Source organism: Nematolebias whitei, chromosome 1 (assembly GCF_014905685.2).
Source record: "Nematolebias whitei isolate Nwh7 chromosome 1, NemWhi1, whole genome shotgun sequence".
NCBI lineage: Eukaryota > Metazoa > Chordata > Actinopteri > Cyprinodontiformes > Rivulidae > Nematolebias > Nematolebias whitei.
In genome coordinates this window covers 56,757,102-56,769,502 of record NC_056498.1, presented here as the reverse complement: position 1 = coordinate 56,769,502, position 12,401 = coordinate 56,757,102, and the positions used below count along the sequence as shown (strand labels likewise).

At 37.5% G+C, this 12,401-nt stretch overlaps 1 protein-coding gene across 1 annotated transcript in view; it reads left to right on the top strand.

Moving 5' to 3' along the window:
- Positions 1-12,401, top strand: part of hpse2 (heparanase 2) — a 77,794-nt gene that overhangs the window by 56,063 nt on the left and 9,330 nt on the right. Inside the window, exons 7-9 of the mRNA XM_037685593.1 lie at positions 7,205-7,298; positions 9,451-9,557; positions 9,669-9,783. Coding sequence (XP_037541521.1) covers positions 7,205-7,298; positions 9,451-9,557; positions 9,669-9,783 — 316 coding nt within the window. The remainder of the gene's footprint in view (positions 1-7,204; positions 7,299-9,450; positions 9,558-9,668; positions 9,784-12,401) is intronic.

Here is a 12,401-nt window from a genome sequence, read left to right as displayed (position 1 = left end):
GTTTTAACTGTGAATTTTGGAGCTTCAACAAGACGGAGGTTTTTTCCCCGAGGTCGGCCTATTAGCTTAGCTCGTAGCTTAGCTTCTCAGCTTAGCTGCTTTTAACGATCCAAAAACGCAATTTTGGACGGTTAAAATGGATTTTAAAGAGAAAACAGAAAGGGGAGGGGTCAGTGAAGGGCACCGGAGTTGAGCTTTTTGTCGTCCAGTGTCTTCAGTAGAAAGAGAGAGACACGAAGAAACGATAAAGCAGATAAATGAAAACGAGGTCGAAATTTTTCATTTATCATGCGATTAATTGATTTGTTTATTACGACAGGCCTACATCACAATAATCAGAAAAAATATATTTTTGTTTCTTGTAGTCTGCCAAAGAGGGAAAAATATCACTGTAAAGCCACTTTGATTTGTGATATGTGCTGCTGATTATCCATGCTGTTGATCTCATGCTGCTGATTATTTCATGCTGCTCTATTCATTCGTACTCATCTACCCACACAGACTCATGTTTGTGCTGCTCCTGTTTGGCGTATTGTTTTGCACTATTAATGTTTAGCATATTCTTAGTTTATATCTTAGATCATATGTGTGTCAAACTCAAGGCCCGGGGGCCAAATGTGGCCCTTGTTGACATTTTATCTGGCTCTCAAGATGATATGTGAAATGTAAAATACTTCTATCTCTTGAATTTTTTTCATTAATCCTTGTTTATTATGTCAAAAGCACAACAGTGAACATAAAATGAGACCAATCAAACTTGTTGAGGAACTGTGACCAAGAAAAGATGTTGGATATCTGATTTGAGTTGATGTAATTTCTGAAATTGGCCCTTAGTTAGAAAAAGTTTTTAATTTTGGCCCCTTTTTGTAAGTGAGTTTGACACACCTGTTTTAGATCCTTATTTACGGTTTCTTTTTACTACTTTATATTTTTGCTGTTGTTGGATGTAACTGGGACCCTGTGTACACAATTTTGTTCCACCTCATGTACCACATATGATGGGAATGACAATAGAACCCACTTGAACTTGAAAGAGGTCATCTTGTTTTTACAAAATGCAGCCAAAATTCATAGTCGTTTTTATTTTTATAAATTGCCAGATGAACGAATCAAAAAAAAAAAATTTGGCTCTTCTTTGTGGTAGTGGAATTTCTTTCCTCAGGATCTGGACTGAAGAATTATTGTGAACTAGCTGGGAAGATGAAAGGATAGCCAAATAACTTGTATGACTTAATCCCTGCGTTGTTTACACTGTGAGGCCAGGAGCTTGGGGCCTTTCCAATGCTATGAGGAGAATTTCAATGAGGTTAAGATCAGATTGCGACACTTCTTTACTCTTCATAAACTAAATCCAGTTCTGTTTTCATCACATTAGTTGATCTCTTGTCATTTTTCCAGATTTTTCCAAAACAGGCACTGTAGTGGTACGCATGAGTTTTATTTTTCATTCCAAAATGCAGATGTTGGTTCAGTATTATGATCTGGTTGTACACTTGTTTTGTTATTCTCAATAAAAATTAATTCAAAAAAATTGTTTTTTTATTTTTTCTTCTCTTTTTAAGACGTAGTTGTGGAAGAAAATAAGCTCAAAATATGTCTTACTCCATTAAAATTATATGATCTTGTATCCTACAATCAATATTTTACAAAAAGCACACTTTTTGAGTCAATTTACCTCATGGGCCTAGAACTTTTTCAGACTAAAGAATTTAAATGAACACAGTAGTGACAAGGTTAGAACATTTTTTTTTTTTGGGGGGGGGGGGGGGGGGGGGCATTTGGGTTTATGTGCAGCAAATAGTTTGTAATTCAGAGCCAAAACATTTACAGGTGAGTCTGTTTAACTTATTTGCATGCAATATTTGTACTTTTATCCAGGCAATTGCATTTAAAACACATATGTTATTTGAGATTTGCTACAATAGTCCCTCGCTACTTCGCAGTTCATTTATTGCGGACTCGCTCTATCGCGGTTTTTCAAAGTAAGATTGAATGTGACACACATTTGGCTGACTGATGGATGAGCCGCACGATCGGCATGGAAATTTTAGTTAAAATACATTATTTTTAATTATTAAGCACCCCCTGCACCTGTGTGCAGCCCACACTGCAGGATAAGCTTCCTCTTGCAGCTGATCTCCATGCAGAGCGGAGACGTGGGCGTGGCCAAGAGCGCTTGCAGAGAACTGAAATCATGACATTCTGTGCTCTTTTACAGCATTTAGAGTTTAGAAACATTATATATATATATATATATATATATATATATATATATATAGTAGTGGTATAACGGTACACGTGGGTGTATTGAACCATTTCAGTACAACATGTTCGGTTCGGTCCACGTGCGTACCGTTTCGGTTATTTTTTCACTCATAAAATTTTACAGTGCCTTGCGAAAGTATTCGGCCCCCTTAAACTTTTCAACCTTTTGCCACATTTCAGGCTTCAAACATAAAGATATAAAAATTTTATTTTTTGTGAAGAATCAACAACAAGTGGGACACAATCGTGAAGTGGAATGAAATTTATTGGCTGTGTCAAACTTTTTTAACAAATAAACTGAAAAGTGGGGCGTGAAATATTATTCGGCCCCTTTACTTTCAGTGCAGCAAACTCACTCCAGAAGTTCAGTGAGGATCTATGAATGATCCAATGTTGTCCCAAATGACTGATGATGATAAATACAATCCACCTGTGTGTAATCAAGTCTCCGTATAAATGCACCTGCTCTGTGATAGTCTCAGGGTTCTGTTCAAAGCGCAGAGAGCATCATGAAGACCAAGGAATATACCAGGCAGGTCCGAGATACTGTTGTGGAGAAGTTTAAAGCCGGTTTTGGATACAAAAAGATTTCCCAAGCTTTAAACATCCCAAGGAGCACTGTGCAAGCAATCATATTGAAATGGAAGGAGTATCAGACCACTGCAAATCTACCAAGACCCGGCCGTCCCTCTAAACCTTCATCTCGAACAAGGAGAAGACTGATTAGAGATGCAGCCAAGAGGCCCATGATCACTCTGGATGAACTGCAGAGATCTACAGCTGAGGTGGGAGAGTCTGTCCATAGGACAACAATCAGTCGTACACTGCACAAATCTAGCCTTTATGGAAGTGTGGCAAGAAGAAAGCCATTTCTCAAAGATATCCATAAAAAGTGTCATTTAAAGTTTGTCACAAGCACCTGGGAGACACACCAAACATGTGGAAGAAGGTGCTCTGGTCACATGAAACCAAAATCGAACCGTTTGGCCACAATGCAAAACGATATGTTTGGCGTAAAAGCAACACAGCTCATCACCCTGAACACACCATCCCCACTGTCAAACATGGTGGTGGCAGCATCATGGTTTGGGCCTGCTTTTCATCAGCAGCGACAGGGAAGATGGTCAGAATTGATGGGAAGATGGATGGGACCAAATACAGAACCATTCTGGAAGAAAACCCGTTTGAGTCTGCAAGAGACCTGAGACTGGGACGGAGATTTATCTTCCAACAAGACAATGATCCAAAACATAAAGCCAAATCTACAATGGAATGGTTCACAAATAAACGTATCCAGGTGTTGGAATGGCCAAGTCAAAGTCCAGACCAAACGCTCTCCATCCAACCTCACTGAGCTCGAGCTGTTTTGCAAGAAAGAAAGGGCAAGAATTTCAGTGTCTCCATGTGAAAAACTGATAGAGACATACCCCAAGAGACTTGCAGCTGGAACTGCAGCAAAAGGCGGCGCAACAAAGTATTAACGCAAGGGGGCCGAATAATATTGCACGCCCCACTTTCCAGTTTTTTATTTGTTAAAGTTTGACACATCCAATAAATTTCATTCCACTTCACGATTGTGTCCCACTTGTTGATGATTCTTCACAAAAAATAAAAATGTTATGTCTTTATGTTTGAAGCCTGAAATGTGGCAAAAGGTTGAAAAGTTCAAGGGGGCCAAATACTTTCGCAAGGCACTGTATTAACGAGAAATTATGTGCCGCCGAACTAAAGTTCCTAAGCGTGTTTCAGCATGGCACTGTTTATTGTTGCATAATCTTGCAGCATTAGCAGCCTAGCATCTTGTTGCAGTCTCCTGTGTGGGAGCATAATGTCTTTCTTGTTAAAAGACAAGTGAACAAATCCAAAGCTGTGTGTCGACGTTGTTTCACGAAGATTGGATCTGCAGCAGGCAACACGTCTAACTTGTTAACGCACTTGAAACGACATCATCCGAATGTGAACGTCTCTTCTACACAATCGCAGCTTGGTTTGTGCAAAGACCGATGGCAGCAGCATTTAAACAACCTTTATCAGATAAATCAGATCGGTCCAAAGCAATAACACAAGCTGTTGAAGTTTTTAAAGCTCTGAATCTACGTCTGAATTCTGTTGTGACGCGCCAGCTTTAAAGTTATTGAGCCCCACTGTCTACGACATGCCATCACGTCAACACTTAAGCCAAAAAGTTTGTCAGCACTTTATGAAAAAGCTTAAAGATGATATTGTCAACAAGCCCTGGAGCCCAGATTAGAGTCCTGTCCTGATGATGATGAGCGAGAGATTCAACCACCTCATAACAGAAATGATGGCCGTTCAAGAAGAAGTAATATTATTTTATTATTATCTGATTATTAACTTTTTTAAAATTATTATAATCTTATTCTCAATGCTATTGTTTACCTCTTTGTGTTGTTGCAGTCTTAGGATGTCATTGAGTTCCTCTTCAGGAAAATCATTCACCTGATCACCTCCAGCTGAGAAGTCTGTGATGACTGAACTCTTTGAAATTTTCCAGGGACAGGTGGGATACTTCCCAAGTCCCTTTTGGAGCAGGTCCAAGAAGAGGTTGTGAGTAATGAGGCCAAATACATCCACACGGCAAAATTAGCAAAGCTCTATTCCTGCTACTGTTGCTAGTGAGCGGTTTTCTCCACCGCTGGAGATATTCACTGCAACTAGATCTGTGCTTTTGGCAGAAAATGTGGACAAGTTGGTCTTTTTGGCCAAAAACTTCAAAACTTGATTAGTTACATTGTAAACAGTCTATTGCTCTGGTTCTGACTGTTATTGTATTTATTAATATTTTTATTATTGTTAGTATAGTTTATTTATTGTAAAGAGTGCCGTTTATTTAAAATATCATCCAAATGGGTCGCTTTTATTTATTTTTATACAAACGTATTGTTTACTTGGCATATTTTCAAAATAAACATTTTGTAAGTCTTCGTTTTGGCCTTTTTTGTACCGAAAATTAACCGAACCGAACCCCCCCTTGAAACTTAACCGAACCGAAATGTGATTTTTAGCGTACCGTTACATCCCTAACACAAATATATATATATGCTAAAATAAAATACTACTTACTACTTGTACCACTATTCCTACTTCAAGATTTTTCACTTATCGCAGGTCTTCAGGGTATGGATCCCCCACGATAAACAAGGGACTACTGTATTTTTATTTATTTTTTTGTTAATGAGACGTTATTTTGTATTTGTACTTTTTTGTTGTTGCTAATTAGATGTTTTTTTTAGATTTGTACTATTTTTCATATTATATGTATTAAAAAAATGTTAAAATTGTGATGAGAGTTCTATGATGGCGTTAAAGTCAAAGCAGTCTGCTCCTCAGATAAATAGTGCTAAATTATTATTTTCATATATAAATGTTTCTGTTGACTTATTTTTACATATGAATGTTTCTGTTCGGTGCCCTGAGATGACGTCTGTTGTGACTTGGCGCTATATAAACAAACTGAATTGAATTGGACCAGCACCTTCCTCATTTCAACATTCATCTTAAACGAGATCATTTCAAACTGAAGAAGTTTAACTTGCACTGAACAAAACGGAGCAATGCAGAGACACGTGAACCGTTACTCAGGTCCTGGCTGTGTTTGAGCAAATAAAAACTATAAAATAGCTCAAGTTGAAGGCACTTAGTGTTCTCTTTTGTTTATGCATCTTCTCTATCTCAGTGGTTGATAAAGTACAACTCTCCACAGGTGTTTTAGCCTCTTAGCGCTAACAAGAAACATACAGGTCCAGTTGTGTGTCTTGTGTTGTTGCTGATGAATGTCATGCGCACACTGTATGCACGTACACATAACCAGTGATTGTCGGCTAGCTGTGGCACAACCCAGTATTTCTGTGGCACTGCGAGTGCAAACAAAAAGATAATTATTGTCAACCTCAGAGAGCTCTGAGCACCTTTAGTTATCCTTTGTTGTGCAAATAGGATGTTAATGCAGCTTTATTGTACCTGAAGCATGAACCACAGAGTTGTCGTCGCTCTCTCGTTTTTCATCTTTTAAAACTCTTGCAGCTGATGTTGGTTTTAGTCAGCCCACGGGGTGATCTTTTACAAATCTCTGGCTTTAGCAATCAACAAAATCTTGTCTCCTTGTGTTATCTGAACATCATCTCTCATTATCATTTTTTTTTTTCCTTCTCTTCGAGTCTTTTATCGCTCCTGCACAGAAAACTGTTGCAGATGGATTCCTGGATTGTTCATCCTCGGTATAAAGTGTTGCACTTAGAGTTTGTCTCTTTTGCAATCCACGCTTTTGACATATAATTGGACTGTAAAAACTCTTAAGACAAAAATGAATGTCAGTTTCTGTTTAGAAAAGTAAATTGAGTTGACATACTGTTTAAAACATCTCTAGATCTGTGAGCTTTACACTTTATGGACTGGGCTTTAAAATGCAATATATAATGAAGTGCAACAGTTGTGGTATGAATTCTGTGCTGTCGCTGCATTTGTGAAGTTGTGCACAGTTTAAATGTTTTACACTTATTTTGTGTATTTAATTATCAAATATTAGACCATGTCTTTACTAACGAGGGGACAAGAGATAGCATAATTATCTGCTTGCTATTAAAACAAATGTGCTACGTTTTGTTTACATTTATTGCAAAGGGTTTTCTGGGATTAATTTGATGAATAAATGTTTCACCATAAAGCTACGCAACTTTTATGTGTGGCACAATGTAAGATAACGTTATAATGTAGATTTTTAATATAGTTTTAACCATTTAACTTTGAATATGAAACCTATTGCTGCAGGCTGGTTTACATTAATAAAGCATGGTCACTTGATTACTTGAAGCAGATGCATTACCAATATGAGCTCGGTCATTAAAATATGTTTCTTGCTCATTTTGTAATAAATGTGCAGTGTTTCTCTCACAATGTTTCTTCTGCATTTCTGTTTCAGTTATTACATGGATGGGAGAGTAAACAGAGCAGAGGATTTCCTAAAAACTCGTCTTATGGACACATTGACCGAACAGATAAATAAAGTTTCCAAGGTACTTCAGTTTATTTGAATCCTAATTATTTTCTCTGTGTGTAGAACAGTAGTTTGTATCCTATGCAAATCACAGTACTGCATTATTATTATTATTTTTCTTTAATAAATGGGCTGTATTTTAAATTGGTGAGCTGGATATTTCAAATTAAATTGAATTTTAGATTCATTGGGAGAATAAGGGGGTAAATGGTTTTGTTAATCATGAAAATAATTTTACTTTCTATTGCAAAGTTAAGGATTATCCAGCTATAAAATTGTCTTTGTGGTCAAGAAGCCGCATTTGCTAACCAAAAGAGTGACACCCCAGAGCGAAGGGATTAAATCTTCCAAGCTGCAGAGACTTGATAATTTGTATAAACCAAACAGCATCAAAGAGCCTCGGGGGGGAAGGAGCAACGATTTTCAACAGCAGCACTCAGAGTAGTCAAATGTTTCAAGAGGTGGATCTAACCAGGATTACAGCTCAGGTCAATGGAGTACACCGACAAACTTTGGCTTATAAAAGACAGGTATTTAGTCAAAATATGCATGTCAGGGGTACTAAAGAAAGTGGGCGTTTAGAATTTGAGATTGAATTAAGCAAAATATGAAAAACTAGTTTTTTTGCATTTTTATCGGAATACTGTCCTATTTTTTTACATTTACTTTATTGTTCAATAATAGTTACAGTAATGTACATGAAAGCAATAAACACAGCATTTGTTTGATTTAACTGAACCTGTAATTCATCGTTTTAGTTTAATGTTGGGAAAAAGAGATAATTTAAAATGTTCTAATATTGTAGTTTAAACGATTTTTCTTTTGTTTTGGGATTTTTTTAATCCGTATTTGTATTTTTAGGTCTTAACGGGGCTTGTCAATGTTTTATACTTGTTTTTCCTTATTGATTTTTTTTTTTATATATTTGCATTCAATTGGTACAGTTTGGTTTTAGTTTTGTCAGTGATTGTTTTTTTCCGGCCTGATTTATTTTAGCTGTCAATAAAAGTAAGCTTGCTTTGCTAAGTTTAACAAGTTGGGACACAAAAATTAGGGATGGACGATATTGTATTTTTGGCCGATATGCTGATATGTTAAAACGTATTTGCCCGATAACTGATACCGATATTTATTTTCCTAGGCCTACTTACAGAGACTACATGGCTTTCTCTGCTGGAGAATTAAAATACTACATTATTCTGCATGGTCTTTGTCAATTTGACCTGCTACCAAATGCAGATGCCAAAAAGGGGGCTGAAAATGATGTAACACTTCAAGTTGGATTATGATTAATGTCAAATTTATTCATTACTAGCACAATGCACTCAAACAGTGCAAACTTGTACATTTTCACAAATCTAAACTCAACCTGTTCACAAGTGAAAAGTAAAAAGTGCGTAAGTAGTGCATTAATAGATATACTCGACAGGTTTTTTTTTTATATTAAAACGGCGCCTTTTTTATCAGTGAGTTATGTTGATGGAATGTCCAATATTTAACTTTATCGCTAATACCAGCCGATACCAATACCATACCGATAATATCGTGCATCCCTAACAAAAATACATAATTTGAATGCAAATAAATACTTTAGAGACTGTCTAAATTTCAATTCTATTGTAAAATGCATAAAAACGTGTAAAAATCAGTTTTTTTGCACATGGACACGATTTTATCAAGACAACAAAGCAAGCACACTGCTTTATTAATCCAGCAAAAAAGAATATAGATTTATTTGTACATTTTTTTCATTTTATTATCACTCTTCTCACAGTTTTTTGTGAATCTAGTTTTTAATATCTGTTTTGTATATATCTACACTTATTCTGTATGGATCCTCGTGCTTTTCTCCATGTCAGATGGAAAATTACCAGATTTTACCGTCGTTGCTGCACAGGGAGTTGTACACTTGAAGCCAACTCTCGCATTCATTTTGCACTTTGATTTTTTACATTACAAGTTGCTCGGTGTTTTGTTCTCAGCTCTAATTAATCTCCAGTAAGCTGTAGGATCATTGATATCATCCGGTGTCGGATACGATTTTTACACCTCAAATTTGAGGTCCTGCTGTGATTCAAATGGCCTGAGTGTAAAAACTGTAACAAGCCTGCCATAACGGATTTTTAAATGTGTTTAGTTCACATACCCTGTATCTGCATCCCTCGTTGCAGGTTGTGAGCACACACACTCCGGGCAAGAAGGTGTGGCTTGGTGGTTTGGGCCCAGCATGGACAGGAGGCATCAATAACCTCTCTGACACATACGCTGCCAGCTTTCTGTAAGTACTGTCCTCCAAAAATAAAACAAACTGCTGCAGAAAACGGCTGATGTTTACTGTTACAGGTATCATCTGAGTTTCTAATATTTGCCATATTTACATATATTTCAGGTGGATGAACACACTGGGTGTGGCAGCTGTGCAAGGCATCGATGTGGTTTTGCGTCACTCGTTGTTTGACTACGGATACACACACCTCGTGGACCAGCAGTTTAACCCTTTACCTGTGAGTTTCAACAAGAATTAGTTTGAATCGACGCCATCAGGGCCTACATGAAAAATGAGAACCTGATTTGACCGGTCATATAGGCCCTGGATCTTTCTAAACAATATCCAGTGCCTTCATGGCACTTTTTGCTCTTTCCCGTGGGAGCTATTAGCTGAGATGAAAGGCGTTTAGTGGTGATGAGTGGTTAGACGCGGGGGAGAAATGCCATGTAACCTTAGCCCTTTATCAGTAGCCCAGGACAGTGTCACTGCTCCCTTCTACCTCCATCCTAACTGTGGGCTTCTCTGTGTGGGACTGGTGACCGGTGAGAGATCTGCAACCTGAGATCCTGACACACAGGCGAGTTCGTGAAACAGCCTGCAAGTCTGTGTGAAATGAAACTGCCTGATGCCAAGTTTCTCTGTAGTTTGACCGTACAGAAATCGAAATGCAAAGCTCAATCCATAACACTATTTTATATTTTTTATCATTTAAGGTGGACAGCAAATTTAAACATTTGTGTAATGTGGGCTGTTTAAGTCATCTTTGTGTTTATCTTTTTTTTTTTTTTTAATTAAACTTGTTAAACTGTTTCAATTAAAACTTTTTTATATAAGTATTCCTGAGCATAACTTTATACAGCTGAAGCAAGTAGGAGAAGCAACAGGTCAAATAAATGTAAAAATGGTTTACTTAGTCAAAGGTTTATGTTACTCTGAGTCAGAGCAGAAGTAAAAAAAAAAAAAAAAAGTAAATCATTGTTCACACAATAATTAATAAAGACAAAAGTTTGATTTGAAAATTTGAATGAGTTTAGCTATTTCTATTTTTATCCAAATTCTTAATTATGCGTGCGTAGGACTAATGTGCTTTTCTGCCTAACTAAACCAATCAAGATGGCTTCCTTTTTTTTCCCTCCTCATTTTTTTTTTTTCTCTGGGAATGTTGATCTCCTGCTAGGATCACAATGCTTTTAACATGGCTGGATGTCTTGAGAGCTGCACAAGCCTACCTGCTGAGAGAATTCACTGCAGGGCCAACCTGTCTTCTGCACGGGAAATTTATGGCCTGGCTCCTTCCCCTATAGGACGACTCCTGCATTAGTAGAATCCCCTGAAACCCCCCAGCCCACTAAATGACTCTACCACTTTGTCTTTTTCCACACTCTCCCAACCCTCTGTCTTTCTTGTGTTGTTTTTGTCCTCATGACATTCAGAAGAGGTTGGTGAACTCATCAAAAGTGATGACGATACATTTGTTATGTGAGAAGCAGATGTTTGCCTTTCCGTCATTAAAACATATTGATGTTGTTTTTCCCTCTGTGTGAAAAACAGAAATTAAGTAGTCGTTTCAGGTGCGAACAGCGGTGGGCTGCACTTAGGCCTGTCGCAATAAACGATAAATTAATTAATCGCATGATAAATGCAAATTATGTCCCTCATTTTCATTTATCGGCTTTATCGTTTCTTCGTTTCTCTTTCTACTGAAGACACTGGATGACAAAAGGTTCAACTCTGGTGCTCTTCACTGACCCCTCCCTTTCTCTTTTCGCTTTAAAATCCATTTTAACTGTCCAAAATCACATTTTTGGATCGTTAAAAGCAGCTAAGCTGAGAAACTAAGCTGAGAAGCTAAGCTAACAGGCCGACCTCGGGGGGGAAAAAACCTCCGTCTTGTCAAAGCTCCAAAATTCACAGTTGAAACCCGTGCCTTCGTGTAAAAACTTTTTCTATTCAAAAAGAAGCTGAGAACTTGTTTACTGATTTTTTTTTATTTTTTATTAAAGACTTTGTGTGACAAGTGCTATGCTAAAGAGCTCAAACCACACAGTGTCCGCCATTTTGAGAACCGAAGAGAGACAGCTCATGTCACGTCAATGGGCCTCCCTCCCATTTTTCTTAGAGATGCTGCTCGCTCCCTCACTATCCATCCTTCGGTTCAGTCTTATTCTGCCATCCAGTGATAGATAAAAGGTACTACACACATAACAAATTAACGAGCATTTCTTTTTAAATTAACAATAATTACTAATTATTGTCAAATTTCAAACAATATTATCGTTTATCGCAATAATGTCTGAGACAATTACCCAGCAAAATTTATCGTGACAAGCCTAGCTGCACTTTCATTTCAGCTTATTTTTCTTTATTTTTTGAGCATGTCACCTCAACATACGTGTATTGTTACTGTGAGGAAAATGGTTTTATATTCTGTTTTCTTTTTGTTTGTTTGTTTGTTTGTTTGTTTTGGGGGGGGGGGGGTTGGGGGGGGGGGGTTGGTCAGTTTTTCAAAACAAGATAGGACATGACACACAATTGGCTGATTGATGGATGAGCCGCACGATCCACATGGAATTTGTATTTAAAATAAATTATTTTAAATTATTTAGCACCTGCTGCACCTTTGTGCAGCCCTTACTGCTGCAGGGTAAACTTCCTGCTGCAGCTGATCAGCTGTAAAACGTGCTGAGCTGAGAAGTGGGCGTGGCCAAGAGCACTTGCAGGTGGGAAAGAGCAGAGGAGGCAGGGAGCTGAAATCATGACATTCTGTGCTCTTTTAGAGCATTTAGAGTTTAGAAACATTGTTTAAAATATTGCAAGAGTGTGGGAAGGGTTTAAAATGCCTTAATATATATA